This window comes from Coloeus monedula (assembly GCF_965178545.1).
Source record: "Coloeus monedula genome assembly, chromosome: 12".
Classification (NCBI taxonomy): domain Eukaryota; kingdom Metazoa; phylum Chordata; class Aves; order Passeriformes; family Corvidae; genus Coloeus; species Coloeus monedula.
In genome coordinates, this window is record NC_138792.1 from 19,934,215 (window position 1) to 19,955,568 (window position 21,354).

General features: G+C 46.7%; 1 protein-coding gene across 1 annotated transcript; it reads right to left on the bottom strand.

Moving 5' to 3' along the window:
* Positions 1–1,535: 1,535 nt before the first annotated feature.
* Positions 1,536–20,372, bottom strand: HEPH (hephaestin; the record flags this gene model as incomplete). The annotated part of the gene is made up of 20 exons (XM_082289735.1): positions 1,536–2,116; positions 3,627–3,659; positions 4,349–4,511; positions 4,881–5,020; positions 6,419–6,641; positions 7,388–7,494; positions 8,386–8,517; positions 9,415–9,554; positions 9,819–10,029; positions 10,371–10,583; positions 10,901–11,051; positions 12,702–12,913; positions 13,016–13,147; positions 13,942–14,081; positions 15,245–15,413; positions 15,896–16,150; positions 16,465–16,644; positions 17,230–17,442; positions 17,890–18,134; positions 20,212–20,372. The coding sequence occupies 20 exons, from the start codon at positions 20,370–20,372 to the stop codon at positions 1,878–1,880; spliced, it is 3,459 nt and encodes a 1,152-aa protein (XP_082145861.1). The 3' UTR covers positions 1,536–1,877.
* Between the last annotated feature and the right edge of the window lie 982 nt (positions 20,373–21,354).

The following is a 21,354-nucleotide window of genomic DNA, read 5'->3' on the forward strand; positions in this document are numbered from 1 at the left end:
AACTCAGAATATTCTATGATTCTGTGATCTCTCCTTCTCTTCCTCACATGCACAGTGACTGGGAGAGCCAACTCCCGCTTAGAAGCAGTTGTGAACTTGCTGATAAACTGCTTTGTCAGTTTGCTGCAACAGAAGGTTCTAGCAAAATGATCTGTTTCTGTTTTATCCAAAGCTTTCCCTTGAGTTTTCTCAGTTTGGGGAGGTTCTCACAGGACACAGCCCTCACACCACAGGCTTCTCCAGAGCCTGCCCCCAGAGTTCCTCACAACCCCTGCTAGAGAGACCTCTGCCACTGATGCCCCACTTGGCCCAAAAAACATTACATTTGAGGAATTTTGGCAGCCTGCTGTTTATGGAATGTGTGAAATCCAGCTCCCAGCTCTCTGCTGCCCTGCTTGGGGCCAGCAACCAAAGTGCAGGCTGGGCCCAGGCCGCAGAGCTGCAGAAAGGGCGATTTCCCTGTTCTGCTGCCCTGAAGCAAGGGAATACATTTATACTCACTCCTTCATCTCAGTGCAGACCCAAAACATTTTTTATCTGGTTTTTAACAAGCCAAGGGGGAAAAAATAAAATAAAGACTTCCTTCTTCATTCTTATTTCTCATAACATAGCTTCTAAAATTCCCTGCAAATGATGGGTTTGGAAACCTGTGGTTTGCATTAGCAGCTGAACCAGGCTTAAATCTGAGCAAAGATCATCCATATTCAGAGTATTCAACAGCCCTCCAGCCCCTCACCAGGCCTAATGAAGTGAAATGAAAGAAAAATAATGAGCTTTGTCCTCGCTGCCAAAGGAAAAGGCAGCTGGAAATGTGTAGGGGCTTGATATGAATTGAACATGATTAAGTATGTGATAACCACTGTTCTGAAGAAAATGGTACTGTTATACCTAAGGAGCCCCCAGCAGTCCCTTGTCATTAGAGCCATTTAGCTGCTTTAATTGCCTCTGAAAGCCACCCAGAACAGATCACTTTTATGCTCTTTCCATTTTAAAACCAGGCACAGAAATACACAAGCACTAACCTGCATCCATTTGAGTAATGGGGATTCAGGGGAGGGAGCTGGACAAGTATTTCATAGGGAAAGGCTCAGTACTTGACCGACAGGGTGATGGGACTGTGGGATGTGTGGGCACACAAAGGGTGATGTTACAGTGATATGTGTGAGCACAGCTGACCCTGGAAGACGGCCACCACAGCCCACAGGTGGGCTACAGAACTCTGGTCCCACCACCCAATCCCAGTTTGGCTCCCAGCAAAGAGCAAAAGGATGCGTCACAGCAAGGCTGACAGTGAGGCACAGCTCATCATGGTCCTTGATGGAGTTCTCAGTGACATGCAGTGCCCTGAATTTGTGTCTGCCCACTTAATCATCAAAAAACTGCAATCCAATTCTAAATTAACAAATTTTTTTCTGTATTCTTCATTGATTCACAAAACTGAAAATATTATCTTCCTCTCCTTCACATTAATTACATTAATGGCTCACAGTTTCTTAGGAGACAATTCCCAACTCAGCTCTGGCAATGGAGCAAGACTGGAATCTGGCCTAAGCTATTCTGCTAGAAAAGACCAACTGGAGCTGTTCTGGAGCGAATAAAATGTCTCCTCTCTTCCTTGGGGAAGGAGAGTATTTCAGAAGGACCTTTTTTAATCATTACTTGTCTTCAGTCAGTTCAAAGGGTCCTTGGATCTCTCCTGGATAGATATTTTCTTTACAGAGGGCTGAGGAGAATATATGAAGAGGTCAGGGCTCCAGCTTTCCCTCCTCAGCTTCTAGAAGTACAGTGCACATTTGAAATGATGCCCCAAAATCTTTGCTGTGGACAAGGATCCAGCCCCTGCTCCAAGTACACAGCCCAATGTTTGTACATGGCTTTCAGAGACCAGAATTCTTTTGGGACATGAGTTTGAATCCATCATCCAGGATGGATCTCCGATTGCGTCGTAACCTCTTTTGCTTCTCAAGATGGATGACTGCTCCCAGGAGGACACCAGCAGCCAGGAGCAGCAGGACTCCTACAACAGCCAGAGAGATGACTGTGGCCTCTATCTGCTCTTGGGTCACCTTAGATCCAAAAAGCATCATCTTCTGGGACTCATCGTCATGCAACAACCCTGAGAGACAACCAGAAAGGTATTTTCAACAAGAGCCAGCAATACCACAACTGAAACATTACAAGAAATACAACAAAGGAGCAAAAGAAAAACCTGATGCAATCAAAGTGGAAGTGTTCAAAAGATGTGTAGATATGGAGCTTAGAGACATGTTTCAGTGGTAGACATGACAGTGATGAGTTATTGGTTGGACTCAATGATCTTAGAGGTCTTTTCCAACCTCAGTGATTCAATGACTCAAAGGAGGCCCCAGTGCCATCCATCTGTCAGACCCTCATCCCTGAGCCCACACAGAGATTTGAGATGGATGGTTCCTACCCTAACCTGCTCCACCCCAGAACCTGACAGCCAGCTACTTCTGTCCCCAGCCCAGAGATGAGAACAAGTGTCCAGGCTGGGACTGCTGCAAGTTCCCCCAGTCCACACTCCCTGTTATGGTGGCTGCTGTCCTACACACCACTGAGCGCTCAGCCATGCCCATGGTGAGTCACCAAGATCCTGAGCTTGCTGGTGCCTCCACACAGAGGCAGCAGCCACCTCCTGAGAAAAGGGGCTGTTTGCTCAGGCAACAACTATTGGCCAAGGTTTCTGCCTGGTGAGCATACACAAACTGATACCTCCATATGGTATAAAACCAAATTATTTAATATTGCCACTACTGCTCTCCCACATTTCCTACTCCTCTTCTGGTATGGACATGTTGAGTGAGGAAAATGTTGGGGTGAAAATGACTGAAATAACAGTGGAGAAAGCCTGCTGAGCTGTAGTTAGGTGGCTGCATTTGCAGCTGGCCTGAACTGGCTCTCAAATCAGCTTAGCTGAATTTCTTCACAGCAGCTAGAAAATGGGAGTTGTGAAAAAAGATGAGAAATCAGGAAAACAAACCACCAATGTACGTTACTCAGACTTCTACCACAGAAAATTTCAAAGGGATCATATCTACTACTCCCCTTCTCCCTGTGCTGCTCAACCAAATGTCTTCTCACATCTGTTCTTTACAACGCCCAAAAAACTCCGGGCACACGCTTGGGCTCTTTTCTCAGGGAAACATGAGAGCAGAAGGCAGATGTGCATGTTTGCATGCTGACTCCATCCCTTCAGCTTGTAGAGATGATTGTGAAACCTCCCTAAACCACAGAGTCACTGACAGTCCAGAGAGAGAGGACAATCCATTCCAGACACTGTCCTCTGCCTATGCTCACACTCCAAATCTGAATCCATTCATAGCAGGCACAACAGGGTGCGAGGTCACTAACCTTTTCCACTTAACACAGGCAAAGAAGCCTAACCAGCCCAACTTCCTTATTTCTATCACCAGAGGACAGACTGGTGCCCTCCCTGTTATCTACTGAAGCAAGGCCTCACACTGAGGCACTGCCAGGCTGGCAGAGTAGAGGCTGCGGGTGCTGCCTTTCCCTCCCCTTGCACAGATCCAAACCTCTGTGTTGCTCAGGGATCTGCCCCCTCCCCTTCCCACAGACAGGGTTTGGCAGTGCCGTACACACCATACCTGGGGTGACACTCACGACTTCCAGCTCTGACTCTGAAAGGAAACAAAAGGAAAGTAAGAAGGTGTTGGGCTGAGCAGGCAAAGCCCAGAACAGGGCAAGGATCAGATCCAGAGGCAGCATGCTTTTCCAGGACTAGGAGGCTGTCCTTTGTCCTGTCAATGTTTTCCCTCTCTACGTAAGACAAGAGAATTTTTGTATCACCTGCTTCAGAGCCAGCCCCAGTCCCAGTGCACAATCCTTTCCAGCCTTCAAAAGAAAAGTGCTGAGGGAGAAACAGAGATGGCCCTGACACTGGGCAGACACTGGTCACCCACAGCTGAACCACTGGGACATTCGCTGTTTTGGTAATAAATCTAAAACCACATCAGCTCCATTGCAGCCAAACCCAGTACTGATCGTCACTCGGCTCTGAGCACCTTCCAGTTCTTAGTAAGAGCAATTACTGGCTGAGAGCTGAACATCGCAATTCAGACACAAGCTAGAAACCAAACTCAGAATGACAACACAGGTAATGTAAACTCCAGAAAACAATTTGTTATTGACTTCAGCTCCAGGTATTACCGTATTTAAAGGGAACATCATAATTTAATAACACTTCAGTAATTATCTGTTCCATTAACTGGCTTTTTATAGTCTGTGAGAGAGGTGAGCTACAAACACTCAGAATTTCACAGCAGTAGCAGGAAGTGCTGCTGGATGTTTTATGGTGGCAGCTCCCTACCTGTTCTAGGCAGGACAGTGAAGAGGATCTCCATCCCAGCATGGATATGGTCAGACACATGACAGTGAAGCAGCCATGTCCCAGGGTTCCCAACCAGCATCTCCACCATTTCAAAGGTCCCAGGGAACAGATCCACAACATCTGCTCTGTAGCTTTTGCCGTTCTGTCAGAGGAGGGAGGCCATTAGCTGCAGTGCTCACTGCATTTTCTCAGGAAGAAAATTCTGCCAGTGTAGCTGGGGACCACTTCAGCTTTTTAAAGCTCAAAAAAAAAAACCTTTCAAAAAGCAGCTCCAGGGCTGCAGCTTGGAAAGCAAACAATCTGGTAAGGCCTAACCCTAACAAGGATTAAGCTGGAATCTCAGCACAACACAGAGGCTCAGGGAGTCAGATTGGGATGTGTAAAACCACATCCTTTTCCTAGCTGGGTGAAGCTGCTGTGGAGTCATTAAAAAACATTCAAATACAAAGTCAAGTTAAAAGTGTTGGTATCAGTAGGCAGTACCTGCTTTACCATCAGCAGATATTTTTACCTTGTATATGAAGGTCTCAGCATGAAAATGGACTGTGTGCACATCAATCTCGTGACCCATTCCCAGCAGGTACCAGCTCACCCACTCTCCCTGGTACATGATCAGCCCAGGCAAGTTGGCATAGAGCCTGCCATTGATTGCTGTGCAGGGAATAACACGGAAGGGAAAAGGCTGTTAGTGAAATTGTATGGGTGCTGCACCTCCTCAGAGGAAGGTGGCAGATTAGAGGTTATAAAGCTCATACAGCAGCCAGTGTATCAGCAGTTAGTGTCCCCCATAGGACAGTCCCCCCAGCTCAGCTACTATCCACTATGCTCACAGCCAGGAAAAGTGACTTGCACTCAAGGCCATGCTGTAACTCAGCTCAAATAAATCTCAAAAACTACCTTTGCTGAAAACCTGCAGTCAGCCAGCAGAAGTGGTTGCTTCTAGAAGTCAAAATGCATAAAAATGGCTTTTCAACCCAATGATGGAGAAATATGTATATACCTACATACACATAAATGTCTGAGCAATTTCCTTGATAAACATTGAAAAGGGGTAAATCCTGCCAGTGGGCAGCCCTGTGGTCCTGTGCCTCAGGCTGGCCACACACATCACATTCCAGCCACTTGTAAAATCGCTGCATGGCAGGACTTTATCTCTCAAGTAGCACAGCTGGAAGGAATCCTGCTGTGACTGCACATGCAGGAAAGGGATTGAAACAGGGGGTGAGCTGACTGCCATGGCACACACAACAGAGACTTTCATGCTCAGATGACAACAGAGGGAGTAAGATGGAAAGAGGCTGGGTCTGAGGGCAGAGCATCAGGGTTTTACTCCCAAATCTGCCCTGGGCAGTTTGTGTAGCCAAAAACAAGTATCCAACTTCACCATGCTGGTTCTGCTAGCTGTAATACTGGGTTAACAATTACACCTTCATGGACGTGTATTTGGAGAGTCTTTATCTCACCCATACAAAACCAATAGTAATGACAGTACACAAAATGCAACTCCTCACTATTCTTATCTCCACAACTGTCAAGGGACCTGTTTTGCTGAGGGTATTTTAGACAGATCCAGATATAATACGAACAGAAACTAACATAAATAACACACTAATTCAAACAAATGTGCTCATCCTTCTATGATAGAAATAGCTTTTTGATAATGAGCTAAAACAACGGAGCCACATCTTGCAGCCACATAGCTAAGAAAATTAATTTAAAGGCTAACATACTCTGATGGTCCCCGAGACAAACAGAATTAAGGCTGTCTGACAAGTTAATTTCATGTCTGATTTTATTTCCTTTTCTGAGTCACTCAGACACATCAGAGATTAACCTCTCTGGCCTGGATATTGCTATTCCTCCTTTACAGGGACAGCCACAATGATCAGCCTTCACTGCAGATCAAAGATTTGGGCTGTAGGTGTGCTGCAATATTGAGAACAGACAGTTTAATTCTGCTTGTGCCACTGATAATGGAAAAGGATAAGGATATTCACCACAAGTCAGGCTCCTTACTTAGAGAGGTGGCAGAATCAACACCAACATTACCGTGCATTTTGTTGCTTTCCACAAATTTCTCATCCAGCAGGTTGATCTCGTGATTTCCCTTACTGAAACGTTCCACATTCTCCTCCAAGTACCAGGACTGATTTTCATCAAAAACCAGGAAGAGCAGAGCAAATTCCCTCTTTATATCCTTCCTGGTCCCACCGGATCGCAGGGTCCCTCTCCGGCAGACCTTCAGGGGCCCAATCAGCCCACTGTACATATCCTAATCAGAAGGAAGGAGAGCTCTGAGGCAAGGACCTTCTCACCCTCCTTTACTCACAGTTTTTTGCCTTTCAGCCATCATTTTCTATTCCCATATCACCCCACTTAAAACAACCAGTTCTGCCACACAAGTATTCTTGCTGGAGAGCACCAGCCACTGAAGCACAGGAACAGGAATTATACGTGCTGTTCTAAATGCAAATCCAAAAGTCATAAATATGGATGGTATCAAAATATTCTCCACTCTGTGACTGCAAAAACATCTGCAACTTGAGATAAAAAGGCCATTATCTCTGGGTTGAATGTGATGGTTTATTGCAGGATGCTCCAGGTCGTTGCCCTGTGAAATCGGTGCTATGACAATTCTAGCAATGGTCAAATCTTCCTGCTTTATTCATGAGGTTTATTTTGGACAATTTCTGCCTTTCTAGATTAGCCCTATGGCTCTCACCAGTAGAAACCATGACCAACTGGGAGATATTCTAATATCCTACAAATAACTGGAGCAAGGTTACTAGCAAGGAAAGACGGAATTGTTTTACAAAGGTTTGTTAGGATAAAATAAGGACAAACAACAGGAAAAATTCAGAAGACTTTCTCTCCAAGGAGAAGACTGGATATGTTACCAGGTGATTGTTCCACCTCTCGGCTGGGCCAATCTCTAAATTGTACCCAACTCACATTGTTTTCTAAACGGGGTAAAAAACTGGTCTAATTAGGCTTTCCTGGTTATAACTTCTGTTTTACCTTTACTGGGTCCACCGTGGAATAGTAGATCCAAGGAACACAGGCTGAATCATTTGGTCCTGGACCAGATCTCTCGGGAATTTCCCACCGGTATGTCACAATGTCACCTGAGGGACCAAGCAGCACCATACATCAGGTGATACAGCCACTCACTAAGCAGCAGCAAAACCAAATGGAAAAAGAAAATCCTGTCTCCAAAGCCCGAATTCAATTCTCTATTTGTCAGATACTGCATCTGCCTTCCCCAAACACAAAGCAGCTCCCCTCTCAGAGCAAGACAGAGGGGTCACAGGATGAACACACTGTCTGGTACCAGCACAATGTAGCTTTATCTGCCGCTTTCAAGACTGGGCCTGACCATGGAGATGATCATGGAACGACCATGGAAGCTCATTCAGATGATTCTTTCTTCTCTTTGAAGTGAATTTATGATGCTGATTCAAACTGGGTTTTAAAATCACCCTTTTTCATATTAGCAGCCATTCCACAAAGACAGGATCTGGCTGACAGCCTGACTGTGGCTTGGACAGTCTGGGCGAGCTGGAGGGGACTAAAAATTAAATACATTGGCATCTGGATCATGAGACAAAGGGGCCATTTCAGCCAGATCCCAGCAAGCAATTGTGTATTTCTCCTATTTCATACTATTTTCATACTATTGTGCTCATGCATCCCAAAGAAGAGGCTTCCCCATCCCAGGACTGGCTGAGCTGTGACTTGCCATCACCTCCCCCTTCTCACACAGCGACCACACTCAATGTGGGGGATAAGGCTGCACACAAAAGAATGTCCTACACATGTCCCAGATGGCTGCCATCCCCACACAAATGGTATCACTAAAACCATGCTGGACCTGAAAGACGAGCCACTGTTCAGTTCCACCACTCTACTGTAACAAAACCAGGACATCTGAGGCTGCTTAAGGAAACCAGTCTGGCTCTGGGCTAAAATCAGCTGTGCAAGCCCACGCGGGAATGCAGCTAGAGACAGGAACCTACCAGGGTTTGCTGCTTGGGGATGTCCAGTCTGCTGCTCCAGCACGCCGTGTGCATGGATGGAGTAGGGCCGTGAGGCGTTGTTCTTGAACACAACATTGAGAATATCGCCCACTTCCGCCCACAGAAAAGGGCCTTGAGACAGGAAGAATGTACTCTGAGATCAGCAAAATCCATCAGCTCATCTTCTGGGATATTCCCACCCCTCTCTCAACATCTTCTCCCCAGAAATATTACCTTATAGTATTTATGATGTTCCTCTTCTCTACCTCCCAAAAAGAGAATTCAATGTCAGTCCCAATCCAAGTCTTAGAAAACTGGACTGATTTTCACAATGAGGACAGTGAAGGTGATTACACATTTCAGCTGGGCCCAGCACAGCTAAAGCTTGATTTCTGAATACTGCTATGCTAAATGTCACATGTTGATCACCCCTTGCTATTGATTTTAAAACATGTGGTAATATTCAATTGAGCCTGACAGTGTCACAAATCAGAGCTGCAGCCTATTCTGAGTGGCAGATTCTGCCTCAGCCTGGCTGCCCTGACACCACTTACAGCCTTGGGTTCGTAACAGAGAGTTTTGTCTCCACAGATCTCCACTAGTCACTGCAAAATGCTCCTCCACTTCCCAAGGCTGCTTGCTTTCACTCCAGAAGCATTTCTCACAGCTACAGATTTTCCCTTCCATTTCTCAGACCCCTCTCCAGAAGTCAGTGCTTGTTTCTGCCCCGTAGTCAGAGAAATGCAGCTGTGAAACATGCTTTGCCCAAGCTACGACAGAACACTGGTGCAAAGGCAAGTGGGAAAGCCCAGGCTTTCCTGCAAGCTGGGCACAGGACCCTTCTAACTTCTGTCTCCAAAGCTGGCAGATGTGAGTTGGAGACAGTCCCAATTTCTCTGCACTCAGACACACAGCAGTTGCCTAAATATCCAGCGAGCCTTTAGATTACAGCTGTGAGCCACTGCAGCTTTAGAGCCCCAGTCCCATTGCTGTGTGAGAGGAAGGTGAACCCTCTGCACACATCCTTACCCAGTATCCCCAGGTGTTCATCACCATTTATCCTGGCCTTGGGGGTTTGGAAAGTGCCATCCGTGTACTCCCTGTAAACTGCTTTCTTGTACCTGGAGCCGAGCAGTCCATTCTCGTTGTTCAGAAACACGTCAGCATAGCTGAGAAATGCAGAACGAGTGCTGAGATAACCAAAACCTCATGGGGAACAAACAATTAACTTGTGTCAGGGGGTTCACAAGCTGAAGGGGCTTCCCAGAGCTAGCATGGGCTGCAAAGGAGAGCATAATGACGTGGAGGGCTGTGCTCCCACCAGCAGCACCACCAGCATGTGCACCAGGTCACGGGGTGGCCAAGACACCCAACAGGCTCCACCAGGGTCTGCTAGGACACTGCCACGGGCTTCCCCAGAAGATGGGCTCTACCTCTGTGCAGAGTGGTTGTGCCGTTCCCTCTCCCAGGTGCGGTCAGGCGCGTAGTCCCACACCACCTCCTCCGCCGCAATGTAGAACGTCCGCACTCCCGTGTACCGATGGGCAGAGGCAGCGCCCGCCTTGCCACACTTGGAAACGATGTACTGTTCCCTCATCCCAGACTGGTAGTGATTGCTCGTCTGGCAGTAGATCTCAAAAGTCCCTGAGGGAGGCAGGATGAACAAGGAAATCAGTTGCTTTTGAAAATTCCAGGAAACAGCTGCTTCCCTGGCTGGTGTCAGTATGTGCTGGGTGTATCTCTGTGGTGTTTAGGGAGCTTGGCTGCCACAGGCAAAAGTTAAAAGGAGTGATTGGAGAAACCAAGTAGGAATGGCACAACAAAGTTCTATACACAGATCATCTCAGGAAGCTTTCTTACACAATAAGCACCTGAAGCGCAGCACACCCTGTAAGAGTTCATACCATGCTAGAGAATCTGCCACAGGAGCAAATACCACAATGGGAGACTCTTCCACCTACCCAGTCAGCTGTGCAGGCACTCACCACTGTTATCAGGCTGCATGAAAGCAGTGGCAAAGGTGTGGGGGAACAGATTGGCTGAATCTCTCCGCATCCCGTTCATCTGCATGGTGTTGCCCTGAAACATAGCTCCATGCACGTCTGCTTCACTGCCCAAGCCCAGGAGGTGCCAGGACACCTTGTCTCCTTCACACACGTTCAGCCCAGGCAAGTTACCAAACATAAGTCCATTGATGGCTGGAAAGAAGAAAGGAGTTAACTCTCTGCAGCAGGTGTCAGCCAGGAGATTCATTTTGAGCGTACACCTCATAGGACAGGCCTGCCAGTCAGAAGAAGGGTAACTTGTTTGTAATTGACCCCCGAATACACTCAGAGCACACTTCTCCAGACAGCTGTGCTGCTTGTCCATGTCTCACGCGGTGCCTCCAGCCTGGCTTGATTCCAGGCCAACACCACACAGCCCTTTGTCCAGCCCCCAGCTCAGCCTTTAGGTGAACTTCAGCCCGTGCTTTGCAGGTTCATCCCTGCTGTCATAGAGCAGCATCCGACCATACCATGCATCCTGTTGGATTCTTCAAAGGCATCATCCTTTTTCACAGATGTCTCTTCCATCCTCAAGTAGTACTTTATGTTAGCATTTAAATACCAGCTGAGGTTCTCGTCAAACACGTTGAAGAGAAGATAAAATTCTTTGTCGATCCCTTTCTGTAATTACAATGATGGCTGTTAACTTCTAAAATGCACCAACTAACTATCCTTAGAGTTAGAACTGTTTTGCTTGGCTCTCATATTTCCCTTTATTTTAAAACATGGCTCATCAAGGGACAGGGCTCTGTCCCTTTACTCATGTTGAACATTCCTCTTTTATTTCATAAAAAGCACCACTTGTGCATTTTCCATGGTATTTCATGTGAATAAAGTGAACAAAACTCAGCCAAGGCCATGAAGTCAGTGCCCCCTTCCTCCCCCACACCTGCATGTAGGTGTCTGTCCAAACCAGACCCAAGACCAGAGCCCAGACATAAGGCAGGCTGATGACGACACTATCACAGGCCTAGATAGGGGATTTTTTAATTACCCTAAATCCTCGAGAGTGATAATTCTCCTAAGAAATGCACTCCAAAGCATGGTGTTTCCCCGCTAAAAGAACACTGTGATGGTGACCAGACTCTCCCACTGGTGTCATTGTCCCCAGCAGCACACAAGCAGCCAGCCTGCTGAGCAGGAGAGCAATTTCCAGGCGGCAGCACAGGGGTACAGGAGAGTGGCCATGCACCTTCCACAGTTAAGCATTCATTAAAGGTTTGCCTAAGATTGTGGAGCCAGAATTGCCACCTCAGGTGATTTTTCCCCATCCTACACTTACAAAGGTCTGTCTCTTTTGCTTACACCCTTCCAATACCTGCCCATGTTTATCATTATCACAGCTCCTTCACCTTGAGGGCTGTGTGTATTCCCAATCCTCTTTGCTGAGCAGATCCACATTTCTACCCTGGGTAGCATGCTGATTTCTTCTGCACTCCTAATTCAGTCACATGGTGCCCCCACAGAATGTGAACTCCCCCCAGAAGGCTCTGGGGACAGCAGTCCCCAGATCTGTCACTGCTCCACAAGCCATGCTGCAGGATGGAAGCAGGGGTTTGATTTGCCATCTGCTGTCTTTCACAGCAAGGCTCTGCTCCTCTGTCTGGTACCTCCCCAGGGATATCAATATACTGTCTTCCCTAGACTTACTGCCAGGAATAGACTACCCCTGAGTGAAATTCCAAGAGTAAATTCTGGCTGCCCTTCAGGTTTCATCTCTTCAGCAAAAGCGTAAGACTGACATGGATTTTCACATGGTTTTTTGTAGTCAGCTCTGCTTGAAAATTAACTTCTCTTGCAGAATAAATGAGGCTCACCCAAACCTCAAAGCATTGTATCAGCCAAGCAGAACACCTGTAAGCAAAAATGTCTTTTCACTGTTTCTGGGACTGCAATGACTATTCCACGTGCCTCTCTGAAAGCAGCCTGCTACACAAGCCTCAGGAAAAGAGTTACCTATATTCCTATATATACACCTATTCCAAGGTACAGTTGTCCAGCTAAGTTTCTCTAGGAATTAAAAGCAGAGCTCAGGAACTGTTTTGAGGGCAACTCTTGAGAGCCCAGAATACTACTGGCCTTTCTCAGGCAAGACCTGGGCACCAGCTGTCCCAGCATTAACTTGCCCAACAACAAGGCTTTGATTTAACTCTCCTGGACTTACACTACTGCACATTTGTTTTCATTATGCTCATTAATGTTTTGCTGATGCTTCCTCTCTCTACATGAAAGCAAAAATCTGGTAGGAACGGGGCAGGAAAACCCCTTTACCTGCTTGTTGTTGTCATCCAAAGTGCCTGACTTGCAGATGAGCAGAGGCCCCACTAAGCCCGAGCTGGAGTCTTTGATAGGATTCACAGCCGAGCTGTACATCCAGGTGAGGCAGGGAGGGTCGCTGGATGTGGGCCCCACATGCCTTGGCACAGTCCAGCGGTACGTGAAGTTGTGCAGCGGCGCCACAGAAACCCCACTCTGGGACAGGCCTTTAAAACAGGGATTACAGGGTTATTCCTGAGTCCCTGCACAAACTCGGCTACACCTCTGAAGGGTGATGGGGGTGTACTCAAGAAAAGAGATCTACCAACCATCATGGTACCACGTCCCTTCTGACGCCTTCCCATAGAACACTCCATGTGGCTGGATGCTGAAGGGCCAGGAGGCTTTGTTAAAAAATGTCACCAGGATGGTGTCTCCAACTTCAGCTTTGATCACTGGACCTAGAATATAGCAGAGAGAGCACATCAGCAACAGAGCATCTCTGCAGGCCATCAGGCAAACCAAGGCAGACAGGGCACCTTCCCCCAAGCTGCGGGGCCAAAGATGAGAGGCAGCAGGTGGCCTGGCCTTGTTGCTGCTGAAGGGAGCTCAGTGGGAGCAGGGGCTGACAACGATTGTCTGAAAGCAGCTTGGGTCTACAGGAGAACTCAGAGAGGCATCACGCCCTCACAAGGGGAAGTAACAGAACAGCCAGATGTGCTGGAGTGCCCTCAGGAAAGGCCCATGTCTCTCCTCCACTTAACACAAGGCCCCCTCAGCCTCCCAAAACATGTACCTCAGAGGTGTGAAATGTTCCAAGCCCACCAGAGTCTATAAGGCCATGACCCAGCCAGCCAGAGAGGACCTATGAGCCTTTACCATGCCTGTCCCCAAGCACCCATTCAGGAGAGAAAGCTCTCTGTGAGAACATGGGGTTTGCAGCATGCCTTGAAGGGACTCAGTCAAAAACACATAACCAGAAGCTATCGTTGTGCCCTTTTTAGCTCTAGTCACATATACTATACCTCAGCCTTTACTTCTAGAACACCTTCAGAATGACTCCTGAAGTCATTCTGTCCATTCTACCACCCCGCACCTCGGCCTGTTCCCTTTGCTCTCACATGTGACTGTTGTGAAGCACCTCTTGTGCCCCTCCCTGCCCCTCAAAATGAGCCGGCAGGTACAGCCACCTGGCACTCCCAGCATCCTTCTCACAGACACTGACAGAGGATTTGTGTTCCTGGATGATTCTCACCAAGTATTCCAAGGTGTTTCTCTTCTTCTGATTGCTGCTTTTCCTCACGGAAGCTCTCATCAGTATATTCCACATACTTTGCCTTCCAATAGACACCCCCAATTCGGTAGAGGCTACGCTTGAAATACTGCTCAGCAGGACTAAATGCAAAAAGCATATGTCAAGTCATTTCATAGAAAAATCAGTCCTGTTCCCCTGCTTCCTCTGGCAAGGCCATCAGCATCTCCAAATCAAGCAGTATTTCAGACAAGGACAGCACCTCTAGTTTGGAACAAGTACAACTTGGACTCTGCAAAGCTTTTTTGCCCTTACAGACTCATCTACCCAGGTGTTCAGGGAGCACCTGTGGCACACAGTCCTTTCCCAGGCTGTGATCAGCATCACTATACAAGATGTGCGAAGGACTGAACAAAACTGCAGTGCAGTCAGTGGGAAGACAGAGCTAAAACTCCAACCTCTTCAGAAGCTGGGGACAGCCCAGGGGACAGCCACAATCACAACTAAACTAAACAGCTGTAAAAGTATTTATTTCCTTCACTACCACCCTCACCAAATATAAGTAACAAGCCTTGCAGGAGAGACAGTGCAGTTACAAGGCCAGCTCACAGGTCTAAGGTCTACAAGACTTGCTGCATGGCATTGGGTAAATAATTAACCACTTTGCATTTCCTCTTCTCCATCTGAATAAGGTATATCCTCTCCAACAGATTACTAGGGAAGGGAAGTAACCTCTGTGGAAGGAGAATAATCTCTCTTTCAGTTAGCCAAAGCCTGAATGGGAAGCCTCTCAACTGCTACCACAGTCATCTAACCATGGGATGGAGGGCTGCCATCCAAGTCCTCGCATCTGATTTCCTCGAAATTGCTTCCTGCAGCAACACCAGCCTGAGGCCCATCTGCAGGCCAGCTGTGCCACCCTGTGTCTGCTGCACCAGGGGCTTTTTGAATCATTTCTCAAATAGATCAGTCTGTTCCTAGGTCAGGCACAGCAAGCAGAAATGAAGACCAGAGACAAACACAGCAGCTCACGCTGTACATCTGCTGGGACTCCTGCTGCCTGTGGGTACAGCTGTGCCACACAGCACTCTCACAGGAGGGCCCCACGGTACCTATACTGCTCTCAGTGCAGTCTAGCTACAGCAGCCTCCCTTTCTAGATGGGGTGGTCAGCCTTCCCAGAAAATGGACTCCATGTGAGTAGCAAGCATGTATTTTGACAAGAAATTCCACATTTTCCTGAGCAGCCTTCCTGATCCAGGCCAGACTCCCCAAACACTGCCCAAGCCCACCAGCCTCTCACTTACCTGCCTGCATCGCTGAGCTGCTCCCCGCTGATCTGGTCAAGCCCCGAGGGTCCATAGTCCCACTGCACTTCCTTAGCAGCTATGTAGTATTTCCGAACTCTCCCTTTCAGGGTGGGTGCAGGAGCTTGCCGAGAACACGGCCGGACTTCATAGAGTGCCCCCATCCCAGCTGTCCAAGACATGAAGGCGGACACTCGCGTTAGCCCCTCCAGCCAGCCTAACGGGCAGTCCCACCTTCCCTCTGCTGTCCCAAAAGGCACATGGATGGGAGAAGGCGAGTAATTCCACAGCAAGGAGTTTTTTGTCAGGGAGCAGAACTTTCAACCTTAGATATTGGATGCTACAGAAGTATAGAGAGTGACTTGAGCCTTCTGCTGTCTTCAGATCTATCATGCAAGTGCCTCTTACAGGGACCAGAACTCCTAAGGCACTGCCTCATCTCAGCTTTCAGCTGTACCAAACATGGAACATCACACCGTGGTACAAGTCACCCCCACCAAAGCTGCCCTGCACATTAGTAACCGGCCCACTTCAATTTTTACAAGTAAAGGAATCACCCACTCATCTGGGGACATTTTTCATGCCCAAGGCATCATGTACATCAAAAACAGAGGACATAGAGTCCAGGATATATTCCACCCTCTGCCTTACCTTGTAGGTGATCATTGACCTGGCAGCTCAGCAGCCATCTCCCAGGGTTACTGGGGATCATATCTGCTGTAACAAAAGTGGCTGGGAAGAGGCTGGCCACATCTGTCCTGTGGCCTCGGATATTGAGTGCCTCTCCATGGAAGTAGGCCGTGTGAACATCAATTTCATTGCCCATCCCAAAGAGGTGCCATGAAACATCATCCCCAGCACACATCGTCAGTCCAGGGAGGTTGCCAAACACATAACCGTTAATAGCTGCAAAACCAAGCAAGGCAAAATTAGAGAGCAGAAAAGGGGCCTTCAGAGCTCCTGCCAGCAGGTGACAGCACAGCCACGATAGGAGGATGGACCTAACCAGAACTCCTCCTCCTCCTCTTCTGCTTTGGAGAGCCCAGTACCACAGCTCATTCCTGAAACAAAGGGTATAAAAGCTCATTCAAAGCAAAGATAAAATCAAAGCAATACTTCTGTTTCCTGGACCCATTGCCCTGTCCCTGAGATATCATTTGCTCAGCATGTGATCTCAGATCTCAGCAGAGAGACAGTGGCCTCACAGAGGTGACACTGACCATGCATTTTGTTGCTCTCCTGAAATTCCTCATCTTCTTTGTCTACAGAGCCAGGATCTGTGCAGAATGATGCTATGTTCTCATCCAGGTACCAGCTTAGGTTCTCATCCACCACACTGAACATCAGAAAGAAATCAACATCCACATCCTGGCGTCTTTGAGAGCTGCCAGTCAGTATTCCTGAGGTGAAAGGAGAAAGGAATGAATGAAGAAAATCACTCATGCAGAAAATCATAAATCAGGCAAGAGATTAAAACAGCAGTAGCAGAGTAAGTCTTGTCACATGAGCTGGAGAAAACAGATGCTTTCCCACCATCCTCACAGCTCACTCCAGAGGGCAAGCTCACCCTTTTCCAATATATCCCTGCCAATACAGTTCTCTCCCAAGCAGCTCTGCCACTGCATGGCTCAATCGCAACACCTTCAGTCTTCTCACTCCAGCTGAAACCAACCAGTCACCATGTTTTGCATACACAAACTAGATCTTTGACAAGAGTCTTGCTTTTGACATGGATTCAAGCAGCTCTCTCGGATCAAGAGGCCAGCAAGCACACCTGCCCAACCACTAAGGAATAAAGACAATGCAGTGACCAGAATCCAGCTAGAACCCAGGTCCTCTCTGTCCCCTCTAACCAAGCTGCATTTCCCCCTGAAGCTGGGAGCTGCACACCAGAGTATCTTCACATCCTATCCTTATTCATGTCACCACAAAACCTTTACATTATGGAACTGCAGTCCTCAGCTGCTTTCTCTTGGTGTTTTTACCTTTTTTACATGTAAGTAATGGCCCAATTAATCCCGATGCAATATCCCTTGGTGCATCAATATGAGAGTGGTAGATCCAGGTCAAGCAGTTTGGGTCATCAGCAGTTGGACTGTGATCTTCAGGGACAGTCCAAGTATAAGTGTAATTCCTTCCTGGGAAAACAGCATCATCCTTCTTCTGATCCTGGGGGGACATATCAGGATACAGGGATCCTAGAACAATTGAGCAATCACAACATCCATTCAAGAAGAGCCAAGATGCCCACACATGTAACCTTATACTGAGCTGAGACTCTCCATCCCAACGTTGAAATAGTGTTGAATCATCACTTCCTCAAAGATGCACTGAGGCAATTTGCCCAGTAAACAGGTCAGCGCAGAGTCAGCAGGATTATTTCCATTCTGCCTAGTGCTGCTTTGCTTTCAATTCTGCACTGTGCCCCCACAGTCTCTCTACAACCTCTAGCTGATCAGTGTTTTGGAGGTTCTAAAATCAAGAAACCTGGGCCAAGGTCAGGACTCCAGCCCCATGACCCTACTAACTCAACACCCAAATGCAGTTGCTTTTCAGCTGGGGCTTTATGGACAGTTCTCCTCCATGCATACTTCTAAGTTCCCAGTGAGAAAAATCTGTCTCCATGATGGCAGTAGCTCATTTACCTTCAGAGTCCTTTTCGTAGAAAACACCGTGAGGATGGATTGTATACGGTCGAGTAGCAAAATTTTTTAGGTGTACTTTAATGGTATCCCCCACTTCTGCTCGGATGAGAGGTCCAAGGAATCCCAGCCAGACAGGTTTGGGGATCTCAGTGGTGTACGTGGAGTCCGTGTATTGCTTATAGACAGATTTCTTGTACATGCTTCCCACCCTATCTTTCCCAGACTGCAGGAATGCTGAGGCCTGGCTGTTGAATTCAAAGGGAAAGGCACTATGAGTCATCATTACATACAGCAGCTGGTCAATACTGCAGCAGAGTGATGGTGGCACTCCACTCTCCCGGGTACAGCCAAAAGCCTTTGCATTAGAGAACCCTGGGATGTTCTAAGTCACCCATGCATGGGCACGACCTCAACCCCAGCTCTTCACCAGCAGACAAAAAATTCACCCCTGAACTGTGCCCTGCAAACAAGAAATGGGAAGGACAGTACTTCCCAGACAATCCCATGTGGGTGTCACAGGAAGGACACGTCTCATGCCTCCTTCAGCCTTCACTGGGCTCTTCAAAACTCACTTCAATTCCTTTGTGCCATTTCCAGCTAAGTCACAAGGCAGGTGGAGTGGGATGAGGAAGTCTCTTAAGCTCTCTGGCCAAAATTTGAAGTCTGAAAGATGATTTTCTACTTGAGTTTCCAAATTCCTTCCAGAGTGGCAGATGGGTCAGGCAGGTACATGCCTAGCAGGTAACCAGCTTCCAGAGTTAAAACCTCATACAGGTACTAAAGTTTAACTCTCAAGCGTATTTGCTCTTTATGGGTAATCCTTAATAGATAAGAGATGAATCACAGTCCAGGTATTAGTGGAACCAGCCTAAACGAGAGCCAAGGTCACTCCCCTCACTTCCCCCTTCGGATCAAACACCTGCAGCAATAGAGCAGCCCTGGAAGGGAGGTAAACTCTAATGCCCATCTCAGAGAATGAACAGTTGAGACCCACATATTAAGCATTGACCTCATCATTCAAAAACAGGCAGGGTTTGGCTCTGGTTATACAATCCAGAGTTCAGCCCTTTGCCAAGTCAGCCCCGCAGCCATTATCACCAAAGTGTTAAGGACAATTCACACTTTGTTTTACAGATGTGCCTCTTTTTCCCCACACAGTCTACTTCTTCCCAACAAAAAAAACTCCTTGAGATATTTTGATAGAGGTACTATCAATCAACCAACATCACATCCCTTTCTAATTGCCAGCAATTTAATTTCTACAATCATTGTACAAATAGGTCCCATTAGCTAATTGTTTGCCATGACAACAGTTTTTAAATTGCTTTTAAGTTCAATGGCCCTAAATTTCATTTCCTTCTCTTCACATATTATGAGAGAAACCAAACAAATTCCACTGAATTTTGGGGGGTTTCCTGTGAACTAATTCACATCTATACAGCATCTCCGGAGAACAGAGACTTTTCCATGCTAAAATGGCAGACCTTGATGTTTCTGCACACCCTGCCTGTTCCCACTGTGCTGTTTCTGAAAGAGGTGTCTGAACCTGAGTGTTAGTTATTACAGAGGGATAAAGGACTGAGAGCAGGTCAAGAAATACCAGCTATTTGCCACAGGAAATGAGGGCAGGGACAAAAAGCACAAATGCCTTTAAAATGCTATGGAAAGCTACTGAAAAACAAAACAAACCACACACAGAAAAAAACACCGACCAAAAAAAAAAGGTTTGATGTTTTGAAAGCTAAACCCAAAACACTGTTTGTGTAGTGACTCGAACCAATTATTGCTGTTTCCAGATTTACTTTAGCAAGAAAAACAAAAATGTTTTTCAAACAGCCCCTAAAATCCCATGCAGGAAGGTCCCATTAAGTCTAAGGCTTGAAATTCCACTGAAACAAAAACAGGCTGGCTCTGTGAGGCCATTTATACAAAGATGAAAAGTCATCATGCTTCAAGATAAACAAGCTGATCACCAGCTGGAACTAAGCAAAACGAAACTCCGGGGTAGAGCATTGCAAAATCTGGACAATATTAGAACAATCTGTTCTGTATCTGCTGTATTTTCTGTTCCATGTTTGTTTTCCATGCACTTCTCTCCAGTGTACGGGCTCTGGACACTCCAGACTAACCATCCCTTTTACCACTGACACAGGTTTTATCACAGGAGCATAAAACAAGTTAAACATTAAGCTCATAAAGATCAGAATCTATGGGACTGTGTCTCTTGCTTGCTCAGATGCCCCAAAATACCTGCATGAAATTACTCATCAAATGACAGCTTAAAGCCCTTCCCAGACTAAATTCTGTTAGAAGCAAACGTACCGGTTATGTGCAATACTCTGGTTAGCGAGCACATTCCTCCCCATTGGAGCATAGTTCCAGTTCACCTCATGGATCCCCAGGTAATAGACTCGGGTGACACCCCCAGCAAACGTGGGTGACAGCATGGGGATGCAGAGTAGCAAGCACCAGACTGATCCCATTGCAGCCTGAAGGCAAGGTGTTTTTGGAGGCTACACCTATTTGGGAAAAACAAAAACAATGAAACAGAATATGACCATTTGGTTTGAAGGTGCTGGACATTTTGAGAAAGTATGAAGAAATCAGGTGTAAGTCCTATTGGGATCATTATTCAAATATTCAAGAAGGAAATCACTCTGTAACAAAATTAACACACAAGGTGGATGGGGATCATGCCTTGGTAATGAGTCCCCAACACCAAATGTGGTGCTCTCATAATAGTTTAATTAACCATTTTTTTGCTACCGCTCAAATTCCAAATCATCTTACAGGTCCACATACAAAGCTCAAGGAAGTAGTCCTGAGCAATGATCTGTATATTTTAAACTGTCACCAAGATCTCTCTATTCTAAGTTACCTGAGGAAGTACAATTTAGTCACCATTAAAAAATACTAAATTGTAACTTCTTTAAAGATGGCTCTTAGGGAGCAGCTATCTGTAACCCAGGGGTACATCTCAAATGAGCTGCACAAAGTTTTTCCTTTCTGTTCCATTATTTTCCCCATAATTTTGATCACTAAGTAGCTTACTTATAAAACTTCCAATTGACACCAAGCTTGTTGGGAATAAGCATCAGAAATACTCTAAAGAGAGTTGGGAAAAAGTTAGGAAAACCGTCCGAAATCATCAAATACAGTTCTGTAAACACAGGCTCGAAGAACCACTTGTATGAAGGAGAAGCTGATGCAATGTGGGGCAGTAGAATTACACCAAAAGATAAGGAAGGATTAAACTGAATTGAAAAATCACGTGAAAATGACTGCGAAAGGTCTCACCCAATGATACCCTTAACAAAGCTGAATGTAGCCAACAAACAAACTGCACCTAAACCAGATGTTGAGATATAGCTCTTGAGACATATAACAGCAACTCAGAATAGCAGAGAGAAACAGAAAGCAAGAGAATGAGAAACACGACCTAGCAAGAAAACTCAAAAGAATCAG